Raw genomic sequence first — 17,499 nt, forward strand, 5'->3', positions numbered from 1 at the left:
CCAGGTGCTGCCCTCCACTGGCCCAGGGCTCCTTCTGGACTGTTCTCTGCCCTTCCCACCCCCATATCAGGAACCTGCCCCCGAGCTGGGTACGGGACCTCCCACCTGGCCCCTGCTTGCCCCCTCCTCCTCCACCCCAGCTCAGGCCTCCCTGCAGACTGTGGGCTCCTGCCCAGCTCCCCGCACCCCCCAACTGCCCCCTCAGGGACCTCTCCTGGCTCCTGGTGTAGCCTACCCGACCTGGGAACTTGTCCCCTAAACGAGCCACTGACCCCCCATGCCAAAAGGGTGTCTTGTTCCAGATTCTGACACTTAGCACAGTGACCACCACCCCAGCAGGCACGCAGGCCACCAGGCTCCACTCCCGAGCTCATGCTGATTCTTGGGGCTCAGCGGGGGTGCCTGACCCTCTCTGGACGCGTCGCTCAGCTGTGCCGCATCCTCATGCCATGTCTCCTTTGCAGGGCAAGCTGAACCTCCTGTGTGCCCTGTTGAGTCAGCGCTGCACCCCAGTGCGCCTGGTGCGGCCCCCGTTCCAGTGCATGGTGAGCAGGCACGGTGCTGCACCCGCGGCGGGCCCACGCCCCAGTGCTTTTCCTCATAACGCCTGCCCACAGACAGGGGCCCAGCCCTGGGAAACGGCCTCAGGAGCACGCAGGCCCCAGGGGCCGGCCGTGGCTACCCACATGCTCCTTCCCTGTGGTCTTGGATGGGCGGGGGACTGTCCAGGCTGGAGGCTGAAGGGCCACGGCCAGAGTCAAGGGCAAGGGGCTGCAGAGCAGGGCCGACCGCCAGCTCCAGCACTCCTGGCCCATGAGCCACCTGGGCCTGCAGCCCTGGGGGTCAGCTGGCTGGCTTTATGCCTCCCAGGAAGTGGCTTCCCATGTGGGGGCCTCTGGGTGCAGCCCCCACGGGCTCTTCCAGGTAGCCACGGTCCCCTGGAGTGGGCTCCCCGGCACAGGGGGTAAACGGCAGCACTGCGTGTGCACCTGGAACCAGGGCGGTGCTGTGCCCGTGGTGGACCTCCTGGGCAGCTGCCCTCAGGGGGCCCTACAGTCCTCCCCTCCAGCCCCTCCTCCAGCTCAAGCCTTGGCGCTGTGGTTATGTGCAGTTGTAAAGACCGGGAAGCACGAGCACAGACAGGCTCGTGCCTTGCCCCACCTCACACAGCCACTGCGGGGTGGGGATGGACAGGGACCCAGCAGCCTGGCTCTGGAGCCCAGTGCCCTCCTTGCCCTGCACTGCCTGTGCTCAGGTCAGCACTTGGGATCTTGTGTGGTCATCCTACATCACCTGGCAGCTGTGCCCACGTGGCTGCGGGCCCCCTAACCCAGCCTGCTGTCCACCCTGTGCGGCCTCCCCCGTCATGCTTTGTGCAGGTGGGGCAGGGGCCCTGGAGGTGCCCAGCCCTTGATCGCCATGTCTGTGGCTCCGGTGGTGCTCCAGGACTGCTCTGGGCTGGGGCACAGGCTCACTCTGGGCACAGGCCAAGGCCCTGAAGGTCACTCACCTGGCGTCCTCACCTGGGCGCAGGGAGGCAGCTGCCCACCCCTGGCTGGCCCTCACCCCTGGCCTGGCTGCCTCCTCTGCACCTCCCAGGTGTGGAGACAGAGGCTCCGCCTCAGCGAAGGGCGGGGTGCTGCAGGGGGCAGTTCCTCTCCCCGCAGAGCCCCTGGCGGGCCTGCATCTGGCCATCAGGTGGACCCTGGGAACACCTGGAAAGCATGTTTCTGTAGTGGACTGGGCTGTACGTGCAAGGCTCTCGTGGGCACTGGTGTCTTGATTTCCACACCATGTCCCAGCAGACTCCTTCTCCACGGGAATCTGCCTGTGTTTGTGGGCCTTGGTTGGAGCATGTTGGGGTGGGTCTCAGACTGCACGGGTGCCCAAGGGGCAGCTGAGTCTTGTTCTTCTCATCATGCCCGTGATGGAGCTGGAGCAAAGGGGGCACAGACGTAGGGCTGGGGAAATCCTAACGTGACAGTGTCCTCCCACCAGCAATCTTTAGAAACGTCTCTGCTCGTGCCTCTGGACTGTGATGGCACCTGGCTCCCCTCCCTCCCACTTTCCCAGGAGATCCAGAAACAGGGTCCAAGCCCCAGAGCCCTGGACGCTGAGGCTCCCTATCAGCTCTACTGGTCCCTTCAGGAAAGGTCCTGAGCTGCGCAGTAGTGAGCTGAGGAGACGTAATGGTAGTTGGCTTCACGTGGCAATCGCTGATGGCTAGAGAGGAAGGAGAGCTGCCCCTCCCAACCTCACATCCCTTCACCCCCTCATGCCCATGCCACGGACTCAGGATTCGTGCAGCCCCCAGAGGGCTCCTCTCCTGGGTGGAGGTGTCCAGTCGCTTACATCTGCCCCTCTATCAGCACCTGTTCAGATCATTCCAGGGTGCCCCTGCAGCCCCAGGATGGGCATGATTGGGGCAAGAGACTGCAAGTGTCCCGTAGACCATGCCCTGAAGGAAAGCAGAGGGACCTGCAGCCCTTGGGGAGCACCAGCCCCAGAATCAGTTGCTCATGTTCTAGAATAAATGAGCAGAAATAAAGGAGCGAGAAACAAAGATAAATATTCCATTCTATGCCCAACAGCGACAAAACCCAAAGTTCCTGTAATTAAGTAGAACTCGATGGATGTTATCCCAGGGTGGCATGCTCTGGGTGAAGGGAGAGGCAGCGAGTCTAGAGAGAGTGGGAAATCAACATGATCTTCATCAGCCCAGTGGTCAAGGTGCTCGTGATGATACTTAGTGTTGGCGCAGAGAGAGGGTGGGGGACGGACACCTGCCTGCCCTGCAGGCGTCAGTGTGGACAGGATCGGCTTTCTGAAGCACTTATCATCCTATGCCTGGGCCTGTAGATGCAGCACTCTCTGTGGATGGAGGGATAGATGGATGAATGGGAGGATGGATGGATGGGTTGATGGGTGGATGGGAAGGTGGAAGAGTGGGTGGATGGATGGATGGGAGAATGGATAATGGATGGATGGGTGGGTAGATGGAGGTGTGATGGATGGATGAATGAGCATTTATGGTTGGACAAGGGCCTGCAATGATACTTTTGGTCATTTCTCTGACACCAAGAGGCATGTTTGGATCCAGCATGTATGAAGGCACAGAAAGCCTCTTTGGGGGACAATTGTGGAAGGATGGAAGGGGTCCCTGTAACATTTCCAGGGGTGACCATAGGAAGAACTTTGTTTAACCAGTTACTACTTGTGTAAACTTGGCCTAGTTTCTTAACCTCTCAAAGCCTCACTTTTCTCATCTGAAAAACAGGGAAAAATAATAAAACTCCCTTCTGCTGCAAAATACAAAGGCCACACACCAACCAGGCCCGGGCGGGAGCCCCTCCCCAGCCCAAGAGTCGCAGTCCCCAGGCCAGATGAGTAGAGGGTCTCGTGGCTCAGGGTCAGTGCTGGGGGAGAAGTGCTGTGATTGCAGGTAGGATTGGGAAGTCCCAGGAGGCACAGGTATTTTATTTTATTTTTTCATTGATTGAAATACATCACTCATACATAAACATACATAAACAATAAATGTATAATAGTTGTGAACTTACAAAACAAGCATATATGACATCAAACAAACATATATAACATCTCGCCCTACCACCAATAACTTGCATTGTTTTTAAACCTTTTCAACTAATGATTAAAGAGCATTGTCAAAATATTACTATTAAGCAAAGTATTTTTCCCCTAACCAATCTGATTATTATCTTTATATTATTTATATATGAACATACATAAACAATTAAGTGTATAGTAAAAGTTGTGAACTTACAAAGCAAACGTGCATGACATCATACAGGGGTCCCATACATCAACCCTCCACCAACACCTTGCATTTTATGAGATGTTTGTTACAAACTATGAAAGAACACTGTCAAAATCTCACTACCAATTATAGTTACTATCTTACACTTGGTGTGTTTTTCTCCCAACCCACCCTATTATTATTTTTTTAAATGTATTTTTTTGTGACAGAAGTTGTAAACCTATAACACAATCATGCACATGTGCAGAATTCCCAAACAAAGCACCCCTCCATCAATACACCACAATGTGGTGTGTCATTTGCAACAGATAAAATAATATCATCTGATTACTGCCATGTCCATACTGTACATTTGGCTCACATTTCCCACACTGCCTCAGAACCAACACAGTACGTCTTTTGCATAGATGCAAGAATATCGTGTTGTTACTACTAACCACAGTCCATAGGTCACTACAGCCATACCTTTCCCATGCTTCTCCACATTCCCATCGCCCTGCAGTACTGATAGACATTTGTTCTAGCTAACAAAGGACACTCTTGAATCTGTACCATCAACAGCAGTTCTCATCCACCTCTTGGTTTACTGTGCTACCCAGTTCCTAGATTATTCTCAAGCATTCTGTCAGTGGCATTTACATAACTAGACTACCATTTTCAGTCACATCCCCATTTATAAACTAGCTGTTACTCACTGTGTGTTACCATCCACTCTATACATTTCCACGATTTTACAGTAAAGCTAATTAAAACTTCTACATACATTAAACATCAGTAGTCCACTCAGTTCTTCTCTTATCTCCTTTAAGAATCCACCACCTACCACCAGGTCTTGTGCTACATTCAGCTCACAATAGGTTGGCTTGAAGGGAAGGCAACACAGAAATAAAGGTAGAGACACAAGAGGGGAGAGAAACCTGAGACCAGGGGACTCACAGCTTCTAGAACTGAGAGCCTCAACCCTGGTTTTCCCATTGCATTTACTGGGAAACTACCAAGCAGTTGTTTGCTATCTGAACTACAACAACATTTACAAAAACAGGAAACAACTGCAACATCTAACAACAGCTACATTTAACAGGTGTAACATTTACAGTAACAAACAGGTAAGCCAGTTTTCCACAACAGTCTTGAAGATATTTTCCAATAATTTCTTCCAGAAGTTTCATGGTTCTTGCTTTTAGTTTTAGTTTTTTGATCCATTTTGAGTATGTGTCTTGGAGTTGGTCTATTTGGATTTTTTCAGATGGTAGTTTGTTGTGCTTCTTGGACAGGGATATCTATGTCCTTCAATAGGGTTGGGAAATTTTCTACCATTATTTCTTTAAATATTCCTTCTGAATCTCTGGACTGACCATGTGATAGCCAGGCCCAACAGACTTGCAAGTCCTATAGTCTGGTTTATTGGACTTACCCCACTCAGCGAACATGGAGGTGAAAAAGGTCAGCCACCACACCAGGGAGCCAAGAGTGCCTATAACTGAAAGTAAGGATTGCATCCACATCCATGTGGAATCTAAGCCCCCTCTTGATATAGATGTGGAGTGGACACAACCATTCTAAGGTCCAGAGGATGGAGGAATAGAGTATGAATTAGAGTGGACTTACTGATATTCTATTCATGAACTATTGTGATTAGTAGTAATCGAAGAAAATGTGGCATTGGTGTGGAGAAATTGGCCATGGTGGCTGCTAGGGGTAGGGAGTGGAAGGAAGAGATGTGATGTGGGGGTGTTTTTGTGACTTGGAGTTGTCCTGGGTGGTGCTGCAGGGACAGTTACCAGACATTGTATGTCCTCCCATGGCCCACTGGGTGGACTGTGGGAGAGTGTGGGCTATGGTGTGGACCATTGACCATGAGGTGCAGTGGTGCTCAGAGATGTATTCACCAAATGCAATAAATGATGGAGGGGGTTGTGGTTATGGGGGGGAGGAGTGGGGTGAGGGGGGTGAGGGGTATATGGGGGCCTCATATTTTTTTACTGTAACATTAAAAAAACAAATAAAGACCAAAAAAAGTAAAAAAAAATTCCTTCTGCCCCTTTTCCCTTCTCTTCTCCTGCTGGGACATCCAGGACACGTATGTTTGCATGCCTTTTGCTGTCATTTAGTTCCCTGAGACCTTGTTCAATTTTTTCCATTCTTTTCTTCATCTCCTCTTTTGCATGTTCACTTTCAGAGGCCATTTCTTCAAGCTCACCAATCCTTTCTTTTGCCTCCTCAAATCTGCTATTATATGATTCCAATCTTTTTTAAATTTTATTGATGGCGCCTTTCATTCCCATAAGGTCTGCTAATTTTCTATGTATGCTTTCAAATTCTTCTTTGTACTCATCTTAATATCCTTAATCTCTTTAGCCATCTCATTGAATTTATTAAGATTTGTTTGAACATCTACGATTAGTTGTCTCAACTCCTTTATGTCATCTGGAGGCTTATCTTGTTCCTTTACCTGGGACATAGCTTCCTGTTTCTTGGTGTGGATTGTAATTTTTTTGTCGGTGTCTTTGCATCTAGCTTACTAGGGTATTTTTTCTGGGTGCAGTTTTTCTCTCTAGTTTAGGGCTTCCTGCCCTTTCTCCCTTGCTGGTTATGCAGTAGGAGCCAAACATGTAGTTGGTCCTGTAAGCTGTGGAGGCTCAAGCTGCCTCATTGCACCAGGGACCAATGAAGCTTCTTCCAACTTTCTCCTTTGCCAGGGACAGGGACAGAGTCACAGCTGTGTGGAGTAATCCACATGCAGGTCTAGACAGTAGTTGCCCAGAGAGACTGATGGAGCTTCACATCCCTTTCTCCCCTACCTGGGGCAGGGATGGAGCTGCAGGTGTGGTCAGCAATCTCTGCAGTGCAGGTCTAAGATGACTGCAGTTGCCCTGGTAGTCTGATTTTCAGTCTATGCCAGCCAGAGTTCCCTGCTGTTGCCTGTCTAGGCTGGTGCAGGGCTCCTCAGCCTCCTCCCTGCCAGAGGTGGGGCTGAAGCCTAGGCAGGCTGCAGGCTGATCTATGTGAAAGAAACTGTCAGCCCAGCTTCCCCTCAGGCTGGGGGTGGAGTCAGAATGGTGGCTGCTGGCCTCTTTCTGACTTGGGCTGGTTCTCACCCCAGCTGTTCCCAGGGTTATCTCTTAGCCAGCCAAGTCTCCCAATCAGTAGCTGAAATCAGCAGCCAACTGTCTCCTCCTCCCCTGTCTCAGAAATGAAGCCTCCAATTCCCGTCACAGAACAGCTCCTGGGGTGGCTTGCACCACCAGAGTAGGATCATCACCAGTGTCCGTGGTTTGGCCGGTAATTTCCCAGAGAGGCTGGCACAGGTCCCTGCAGCTTCCTCCCTGCTGGAGGTGGCTCTGGGGCCGAGGCTGGAGCTGCCATCTTACCTGGAGTGAAAGAAGCCGGTCCCCACCAGCACTGGGATCCTCAGTCTGCCCCACTTCCCCTCGTGCCAGGCGTGGAGTTAAGATGGCGGCTACTGGCCTCTTTCTGACCTGGACAGGCTCAAACCTTAGCTGTTCTCAGCATTATACTGTAGCCCACTGAGTTTACCCATCAGTAGCTGAAGTTGGTGCCCACCCATCTCTTCCTCCCCTTTTTGGGGAAGTGGAGCTTTCAATTCCAGCCGCGGAACAGCTCCCGAGGCGGCTTGTGCCTCCAGTGGAGGATGGGCACTGGCCTCCGGGGCATGGAGCCTGTACTTATGAGTCTTCTCTGCAGACGGGCAGTCTCCTCCTTCCACTCCTTCAAGGATGTGGCAGGATACCCTTCTGGTCTCCTGGAGCCCCCAAACAGGATCTTCAGCTAGCTCCAGAGAGCTCTGGGTGTTTGCTAACTGTCCTGTAGCAGGAGCCGACTCTAGGAGCTCCTTACTCTGCTGTCATCTTGCTGGTTTACCTGGCGCAGTCATTTTTGATGGAAATGAGACTTTGTGGAGGAGGTAAAGTTTGGGTTATCTTTTAAAAGATGAGTAGATGAGAAAAAAAAGGGCTTTCCAAAGAGAAGAAGAGTGTATATAAAAGCTTAGAGATGGGGAGAGCTTAGTGAATGTAAGATTTGGCCACATCCTGAGTCCCCTGAGCAGGCTGCCCCGGTCCCTGCCACAGCGGGGTTGCTGCAGGTCAGCACAGGCACCACGGGGCCAATGAGTGACCCCAGCCAGGGGACAGCAGGTCTCTGACCCAGGAGGCGTCCACCCAGCAGCAGCATGTCCGCGTGCTGGAAGGTTCTCCGAGTGCTCCTGGGCAGATCGTGGCCCCTGAATCCAATACCCACTGTGTCCCAGGTTGGGGGTCAGGCCCCGTGTCTTGCGGAGGAAAGCTTTGAGCTTCCTGAGGTGCCAGGCCCCTCCTCGACCCCAGATGCACGGGGCTGGCTTCCACCTGCCTTCTGTGTCCTCCACCGTCCCTCGTGCGTGAGGTTCTGAGGTGACCCCACCACACAGGACAGGCCCTGGTGTGTGCTCGGGGTGTGGGGAGGGACGCATGAAGTCAGCAGGGCCTGGGGACCTCACGTGGTTCCAGTGGCCTTTCCTGGGTGGCTTGGAGGCTGTGACATGACCGTTTCCTGGGGCCACTGCTTGGCTGTCCTGGGTGGTGTCTTAGCTTCCTCCAGCTGTCGTGGAAGTTTCCTGAGCTCCATGGCTTCGGGCACGCACACTGGCCCATCCTCCATCCACAGGCTGGAGGGGCTCTCCAGGCCCCTTGGCCTCACCTGGTGATGTGCACAGCTCTGCAGACCCCTCGAGGACCTGGGCGCCCTGGGCTCGCTTTCCAGCAGCCGGGGGGGGCCACATGGCCAAGAGCAGGCTGTCTTGACATCAGGCGCCTGGCTCGGAGTGGGGCACGGGCAGGCCCTCGTGGAAGGCCAGGCAGACACGGGTGTGCCAGCGAGCTGGAGGACTGCGGCCCCGGGCCTGAGCCGAGGGGGGTGGGCGAGCACCCGCCGGGGCCCTGCTGGGCCTGTCCTGCTGAGGCTGGCCTCTGGGGCACTGGGGGTGCTGGGCTCTAAAGGCAGACACCAGGGTCTTGGGGTGCTGCCCGCTGGAGGCGAGCAGGGGTCCCAGAAGGCCGGGGGTCTCCCTTCTCCCAGGGGGCTGCCCGAAGGTGCGGGGAGACCCTTCCTCACTGGAATGAGGGAGGGGCCAATGTGCTCTGGTCACTTGCGGGGACCTTGAGTGGAGGGTGGGGGTCCTCGGCAAGCCCGGGAGGGAGGGGCAGGGAGGACAGCAGCGCCGGGGCGGCAGGTGCCGCAGACAGACGCAGGGTCTGCACGGGCTTCCTCGCACAGGGGGTGGGGCAGACCCTCTGCCTTCAGGGGCCCCTGCAGCCCCCAGCCTCAAGTCCCGCAGTGGCCCAGGGCCCTGGGGAGGGGTCCTCCTTCAGCAGACACTCGCCAGGGCCCAAACCAGGCAACGCTGTGGCCCCAGGGGGAGTCAATGCTGTGGCCCAAGGGAGTCGGGCCACAGGGAGAGGCCAAGGTCAGAGGTCAGGCCTGGGGAGGGTGGGGGGACCCCTACAGAGGAGGTGACAGCCGAACCTTGTCGCCAAGTGGAGTGGAGGCTGGAGGCCAGCACTCAGGGAAAGGTCCACCGATGGGTGCAGGTGTCCTGAGCCCAGCCCACCACGCCAAGGGAACTGCAGCCTCCGCTCCCAGGTCGGATGACCTTCCTGTGACCTTCTCTCTCTTCTCTGACCTACAGGGGAGGTGCCTCACCTTTGCCCCAGTGAGAGCCCCATGCATGCCGGTGGTCTGCAACCCAGCCCTGTGCGCCCCACCCTGCCGCGAGGGGGCCCCTGTTGCGGTGTGCCCGCAGTACTGCCATCCCCCCACTGCATACCCCCATCCCTGCTCCCGGGCTCTGGCCGCCTGCCCTCCACGAGCCCTGCCTGCAAAGCCTCATCACTAAAGCATCAAAGGGCCAGGATTGTTGACTTGATGAGGTGGACATATAGTTTTGGTTTTACAATTAAAAGATGTTGGCATTTGTTGCTGATGATTAAAAGAGTTTATTAGATGGTGAGTTTCTGTCCTCTCTGAAACGCATTTTTGCTCCACCTGCTAGAATAACGCATCCTGGGGCCCCGTGGGGGATGACATTGATTGTGCCTCTCACAGCACCTCGTCTTCATCCATCCGCCAAACTCTGCTCCATGAAAAAGCCCAAAGAGCCTCTTTCATGTGAATCCAGTCCTAACTTCATGCAAAGAGAAGCCTTTGAATTTCTCCTCTCCTTTCTCCATGTCCCTGGTCTCCCACTTTGGAGTCCCGCATTCTGAACGTGTCATAGAAGGTGGGGAGGAGCCCCCAGGGTCACTAGCTGGAAGCACGACTTCTCCGTCCAGGTGCCCCGAACTGTGCCCAAGCCCAGAAGGATTCCACTGAACTGTGTCCTCTCCACTAGAGAAGAAAATTGAGTCCCCATCTGGGTCCATCTGCCCCTGTTGGAGAATCCACACCCAAGAAGGATGAGTTTTAGTGAGCAGCGTCCTCCCACCAGGCGCAGCCCACGGTCTCTCCGTGTCTGTGAAATTGCCAGGCCCCCGGGCCCCCAGAACCCAGCGTGGCGTCCCTGAGCCCCTCAGGAGGGTCTGCAAGGGCAGCTGTGACTGAGGGCGCCCAGGCATCCTCTATTATATTATTTTTTCATTTAAAAATTTTATTGAAATATATCATTCATACATGAACATACATAAATAATAGGTATGTAGTAAAAGTTGTGCACTTACAACACATCATACTGGGCTCCCACACATCACCCCACCACTAATCCTTGCATTGTTGTGAAGCATAGCAAACTATAACAGAGCATCATCAAAGTATTACTCCTAACTACAGTCCATATCTTACATTTGGTGTATTTTTCCCCAACCCACCCTATTATGTTTTTTATTCATAAACCTTACAATTTATCTAAAGTGTAAAATCCATTGGTATAATCAAGAATTGGGTATTCATCATTTCTATCAATTTTAGAGCATTTTCATTATTTAAAAAAAAAGCAAACCACTGTCATACCTATATATTAGCAATTCTGATGACAAATTCTCTTATGTGCTCTCACCATTTCTATTCATTTCCAAACATTTACAAACTACTTTTTGCCATTTCTGCTCAGATTAAACCCAGCTTTCCATTCCCTAACTACACTTTCTTCTTTGGTGACATGTCCTAGTTAGCCATTCTTTATTTTTTTTTTTTAAGATTTATTTATTTATTTGTTCCCCCGGCGCCCCCCCCCCCCACCCTGGTTGTCTGTTCTCTATTTGCTGTGTCTTCTTTGTCTGCTTCTGTTGTCAGCAGCACAAGAACCTGTTTCTTTTCATTGCTTCATCTTGCTGTGTCTGCTCTCCGTGTTTGTGGCACCATTCCTGAGCAGACTGCACTTTCTTTCACCCTGGGTGGCTCTCCTTACGGGGTGCACTCCTTGTGCATGGGGCTTCCCTATGCGGGGGACACCCCTGCGTGGCAGGGCACTCCTTGCGTGTATCAGCACTGTGCATGGGCCAGCTCCACATGGGTCAAGGAGGCCTGGGGTTTGAACCGCAGACCTCCCATGTGGTAGACGGATGCCCTAACCACTGGGCCAAGTCCGTTTCCCAGCCAATCTTTATTGATCTTACTAGTTAGGAAACTAAACTCTCCACCTCAGTCCTGTCTTCTTGAAACTTTCAATTGAGTGTAAGGCAAGAACAGGTTCTGGTGTTTAATCAATACTGATTGAAAGTAATAACCATAATATCACCCATGTTTAAAAAAAATTCCTGGAGGGGCCCGTTTCTGCGTATGCAGGTTGTGTGTGCAGGCTTACCCTGGGACAAATAACCACTGACCTTCAAAGCCTTCCTGTCTGGCGTTGCTGCTGCTTGAGGGAGCCCCCTCTCCCCCTCCTGCCCCTCGCCCTCCTGTGCAGCCGAGTCCCCCGTCTGTCCAGCCAGCTCCCAGGACGGGCTTGGGGAGAGCATTTCCCACTCACCTCCCAGGCCGTCTCTGTGCCAGCAAATCCTCTCCCAGGCTGGTGGTAAGAAGGTTGTTCCTGTGACAAAATGCCGCATAAGGCGAGGCCGAGCAATGGGCCAACTCAGAGCCAGGAGCGAGGGAGAGGGGCTTAAAGCCCTGGGGAGGGGCTCAGCAGTCAGTTTAGGCCCCATTTGGAGACTCGATCCCAGATCAACTGTGCAAGCGGCTTCCCCACACCGTGCTTCCTGGCTTTCTCTGCAGGACGTGAAGCCTGACTCAGTCAACTCTTTTTTCTGTTTTCTTTTTATTTGTTTCACAAAGACTAAGAGCTTCTGGTTGTATAAATAAGAGAATGCTAACGAGGAGGAACAGGACATTGCACTGCCGGCTGTTGGGGACACTCATTCCGAGGACCTGGCTAGCACGTCCTCCACCCCAGGGGCAGGAGGGGCCACAGGGTCCTGACGTCATATGGGTAGGAGGGAGCTACACCCCTGAGTGTGGTGACCCGCTGGCTGGAGGCCCCAGCAGGCCACGTGCCAGGTGATCCAGGCAGCCCTGACCACTGCAGGGGAGGGCGTGGCAGGACCCTCTGGACTTTGACACCAGCCTGGGGAGGGGGAGTCCCCATGGTGAGAGGGGGGCTTCAGGAGCTCGCAAGGCTGCAATCTTTTTTTTCAAAATTAATATAGTTTTTTATTATTTTTTTAAATGTTACATTAAAAAATGTAAGAGTTTCCCATATGCTCCCCCACCCCACTCCTCCCACATCAACAACCTCTTTAATCGTCGTGGCACATTCATCGCACTTGGTGAATACATTTTGGAGCACTGCTGCCCTGCATGGGTAATGGTTTACGTTGTAGTCACACTCTCCCCCACCCATTCAGTGGGTTACGGCAGGATATATAATGTCTGGCATCCATCCCTGCCATGTTGTTCAGGACAACTCCAAGTCCCGAAAATGGCCCGCATCACTATTGCCTAACATGGAAGCTTCCAGGGACCCAAGAAACCTGCACAACTCTCCACAGGCCACTTCCAGATGCCCCCAGCCTGCGGTGTCCCTCAGTGCCTCTGCCCAAGGGGCTGTTTTCATGGAAACATCAAAGCTGCGCTGCGGACAGCACAGGCCTGACCCGCCTCAGGCTGTGCAGAGGCAGAGACCCCAGAGCAGAGGACAGGGCTGAGGGGGTGGGGCCTGGGGCTGGGTTGGAGCCACGGGGGGTGGAGCCGCAGGGGGGGGCCATGGTGGGCAGCCAGGCCCAGGGCTCCAGCAGCTGGAAAGCCTTGGGAACCAGCAGAGTTTCCTCCTGCAGGCTCCTGCCCTCTGGGTGCTGCCCGCACCCCCCACAGCCCCTGCATGGAGGACTGAGGGGCTCCCAGGGAGCTGCCCAGTGCCCTTACTGGTCAGGGTCCCTCCTGGCCACCCACTTGTCACGTGACTCCAACAGAGCTGCTGTCAGGGCCCAGGCAGGGGGAGGGGCAGTTAGGAGGCAGCCCCGGGGCTGTCAGCGCACCCAGAGTTGTCTCCACATGTTGGGGAGCCTCTGCCTCTGTCCTCACGGGAGGCCTTGGCATCAGGAAACCGAGAAGGGACGAGGCTGGAGAGGCTGGGGTGCAGGGCCCTGCCCCGGGTGGGCCGTGCTGGAGGCTGTCTCAGATGCGGCTGAGCCAGGGGTGCAGGGCCTTCCTGCCTCAGCACCAGGCGCCCAGGTGGGGCTGGGGGTCGGGAGGCCCGTGTGAGGTGCAGACGGCTCCCAAATGGCGCTCGTAGCTTACATTCATCTCCTTGCCCAATGGCATGCCCTGGCTTCCAGGTGGACAGCTGAGGGGGCTGTGAGCAAGCGGGGAGGGTTCTGGGTGAGAGAAGCGAGCCCTGAGAAAGGCCCTCTTGTGTGGGAAAAGCCTTCAGAACCTTCTGGATGTGGAGACGTTCGGACCCCAGAAACAAGGAGAGAGGAGCCTGTCCCTCACCGGGTGAGCCCCGGTGACAGGGGAGTCAGGGGAGCAGACCGAGGGCCTCCCAGAGGCCGACCGGGAAGGGAAGGCGACAGGAGCGGGGAGGCTGGCGGCGTGCGCCCCTCCTCACAGAGCCAGCGGGGGGCCGAAGGGGCCTTGACCGGCACCTCCCACCGGATCCTCACAGCAGTCTTGGGCGTGCCGGGACAATTCCGAAGTCGCTATGTACAGGTGTGATTTCCAAATTGGGTGTTATCAAGGTCTTCTCATAGGGTTTATGCACCCTCTTAATTCTGTGTGCGTCTTTGCCAGGCTCTGTTGCAGGTTCTGTGTGGAAACTGGGTCCATTTTATGCACATTTTACGTGTGTGGGTGAACGCGTACCAGCAAGCGCGTGTATCCCCGCGCCCTGTTTCCGCACGGGTCGCTCTGCTGGGATCTAGAGGCCCTGGGGGCCACCCCCGAGGTGCCTAAAGGATGCACAGCCTGCAGGCCGAGGTCTTGCCCCGCCCTCGTGTGGTCCCCGCGAGTTCCTGTCCCCTGACCTGGGCAGGGCTGGCATCAGCCTCCCTCTGCCACTTCTCGCAGGGCACTCGGTGCCTGAGCACCGGCTCTGAGGGCGTGGAAAGGAGCCAGCCCTGCACCAACGCCTCGGCTTAATGATTACAGGGACGTGACCCAGCCAGTCCTGGGAGCATCAAACCAGGATGGGATGAGGTCACTCACCCACTACAAGGCTGGGCTCTGAGCCATGGTCCCTGGGCTAATGCCCTTCTCGGGCAGATGAGGGCCAGGCAGGGCCAGGGGGAGGTTTGAGTCTCAGCTCCCTGTGGGAGGAGCAGTCATAACAGCCCTGGCCTCGGGCAGGAGCCCTGCGTGGTCAGGAAGGCCATGCTCTCCAAGAGGGGACAGAGAACAGAGCAGGGATCCCTGAGCTGAGAACTTGCTGCATCACAGTCTTGGGGGCACATTAGGGAGCTGGCGGTTCCAGCAGGGCCTGGCAGGAGCCTCTCCTGGGCTGGGCTCCTCCCAGCCTTCCATGTGGGGGAGAACACATATTCCAGCCAATATTTTAAGTGACAGGTGGGAGGGATTGCTAATACTACATTATAAGGTACCTTAACTACCTGTGAGGACATAGTGTTATTTGAAGGTGGATTTGAAAATTCCTATTTCAAGCTTTAAAGAAACTAGTAAAATAATTTTAAAAGAAATATATTTCTTATGCTAGGAGAGGAGAGAAAATGGAATCATAAAATGCTTACTCAAAACCACAGAAGGCATAAAAAGAAAGAAAAAGATGTTAATGGGGAAAAGTGGTGGGGGAGGAGGTAGGGTATATGGGAATCTATATTTTCAATGTAGTCTAGAGCTTCTTTAAAAGAAATTTTAAAAAAAGAAGTAAAAGAAAGAACAAGGACAACAGATAGAAAATAGTTACAAAATGATATCTATTAATCCAAGCATGTCAATTGCTTTAAATGTGAATGGTGTAAATACAGCAATTTAAAAACAGACTATCAGCGTGGATTAAAAAAATAAAAAGATGACCCAACTCTTTGTTGTCTGAAGAAACCCATTTTAAATATAAAGACAAACATGAATTAAAAGTAAAAAGGATGGGAAAAGATGCACCACACAAACACTAATCAAATAGAAAGCTTTAATAATTCTGTTAACTTCAGACAAAGCAGATTTCACAGTAAGGAAAATATCAGGGATAAAGAGTGGCATTACATAATGAAAAGGTGGGCAGATTTTTCAAGACACAACAATCCTGAATGTATTTGTGCCTAACAATAAAGCAACAAATACGTGAAGCAAAAAGGGTAGAACTGCAAGGAGAAAAGACAAATCTCTCTGGAGACTTCAGTGCCCCTGTATCAGTTACAGACAGATCCAGTAGGCAGAAAATCCAGAAGAATACATTTGACATGAACAGCAACAATCAACTAGATTTAGTTGACACTGATGGAATTCTTCCTCCAAAAACAACAGGATACACATTCTTCTCAAGCACCCAGTGAACACTCACAAAGATAGCCCAAACCCTGATCCATAAAACACATGAACAAATTTAAAAGAATAGAAGTAAGACAAAGTATGCTCTCAGATCACAGTGCAATTAAAGTAAAAATCAGTAACAGAAAGACCACTAGAAAATCCCAAAATATTTGAGGATTAAACAACACATTTCTAAAAAAACCCATGTGTCAAAGAAGACATCTCAAAGGAAATATAAAATTCGTCTCAAATATCAGGGCTACCTGCCAGATATTAAAGCTGTTTCACTGGATGGAACGTGAGAGAGTCTGGGCTATGATGTGGACCATTGACTATGGGGTGCAGTGATGCTCAGAGATGAACTTACCAGGTGCAATGGATGTATCACGATGATGGGAGAGAGTGTTGCTGTGGGAGGAGTGGGGGGCAGGGGCGGTGGGGTTGAATGGAACCTCATATATTTTTTAAATGTAATTAAAAAAATAATAATAATAAATAAATATTTTTAAAAAATTTAAAAAAAAAAAGCTGTTTTCTTCTTAGCCTTGCTATCACTTCAATGGATAATTTATAAAATCTTGGCAGAATCAGGAGATGTATTCAATTATATATAATATTTCCACTTAGGCCAAATGCATTCCTGATAGTCCTTTAATTAGATACCTCCCAGCAATTGGATACTTATATATGGTGATACATTATAGAAGCTTTACCTAGGCCTTTGGGACCATAGATTTTCTCTTAGAAATATTGAATATCTGTCTCCCTTCATATAATTTTTTTAAAGCATATAGGTTAAAGGTTTGGATGCCCCACTAGTCCAGAAAATATATCCATTTAGTTTGAAAAAGCAACATTTTTTTTCTCCAAACAGTAGATTTAGAATACGAAGGCCAACATGAATTTTTAAATAAGGAGATCCAACTTAAACATTTTATTCAACCATATCTCTTAAATTTACAAATTTGAATACTGTTATGGATAAATTATATTTGCACATACTGCATAATAGGAAACATACAGAAATACTACCTTAAGTTTGTTTCTTTTTCTGTAGATACCTAGAAATGTGTTACCTTAAGTCTAATTCATGGCTTCAGAAAAGAGCATTTTGCCTTTGCTTGTCTTGCATTATGAGCCAATCTCCTCTAATAGATTTATCACCATTGGCAGTACTGATCATTAGAATTTTAACTGGATGGCAAAGTTTAAGTAACTCTTGCTTAATTGTATTTCTTCTAAGACTCACTCAAATATCAAATCAAATTTACTTAACTTATGATTGAAGCATTTCTATCAATTTCAGACATAACACTTTCTGGCATGTTTGAAACAAATCATTCCCCAAAATATACCACTCTATGAATATAAGAAAATAGGGCACTCTCAAATACCAGGCATATTAAATTCTGAGTCTATTTAAGATTGGTTTATACTGTGAGGGAAAAAACATGTCTGCTTTCAGGAGGAAAAATGGCTTCATTCAAACAAATTATCCAAAATTTCCTCCTGATGATGGTGCAGCTATCAAAATAAACATCATCACACTTGGCACATGTGCAATAGAATGAAGTCAGAGATACCAGTCAAGGTCTTAGTTTTCCTTCTCTGCAAAAAAAATATGATGAAATGCATCCATGTTCCTAAGCTGCCAACTTTCAAATCACTGGTATCTTTTTATACCAAAAATATATTCAACTCCCACCCCAGTGCAGAGAATATCATGAACATTTCATGTATAATATATCAGTAATCGTTCACTTATTTAAAAATAGAACATATTAATTAACACAAATCCATCACCATCTCAT

At 51.3% G+C, this 17,499-nt stretch overlaps 1 protein-coding gene and 1 long non-coding RNA gene across 2 annotated transcripts in view; both read left to right on the forward strand.

The window, feature by feature from the left end:
- LOC131278927 (anthrax toxin receptor-like) overlaps positions 1 to 259 on the forward strand; it is a 60,809-nt gene extending 60,550 nt beyond the window's left edge. The window contains exon 16 of the mRNA XM_058299564.1: positions 206 to 259. Within this exon, the coding sequence (XP_058155547.1) occupies positions 206 to 259 (54 nt within the window). The remainder of the gene's footprint in view (positions 1 to 205) is intronic.
- Positions 260 to 506: 247 nt separating this feature from the next.
- On the forward strand, positions 507 to 9,785 carry LOC131279017 (uncharacterized). The gene is made up of 2 exons (XR_009186359.1): positions 507 to 545; positions 9,465 to 9,785. It is a non-coding gene; the product is annotated as an uncharacterized lncRNA (long non-coding RNA).
- The last annotated feature ends 7,714 nt before the right edge of the window (positions 9,786 to 17,499 follow it).

Source organism: Dasypus novemcinctus, chromosome 6 (assembly GCF_030445035.2).
Source record: "Dasypus novemcinctus isolate mDasNov1 chromosome 6, mDasNov1.1.hap2, whole genome shotgun sequence".
NCBI classification, from domain to species: domain Eukaryota; kingdom Metazoa; phylum Chordata; class Mammalia; order Cingulata; family Dasypodidae; genus Dasypus; species Dasypus novemcinctus.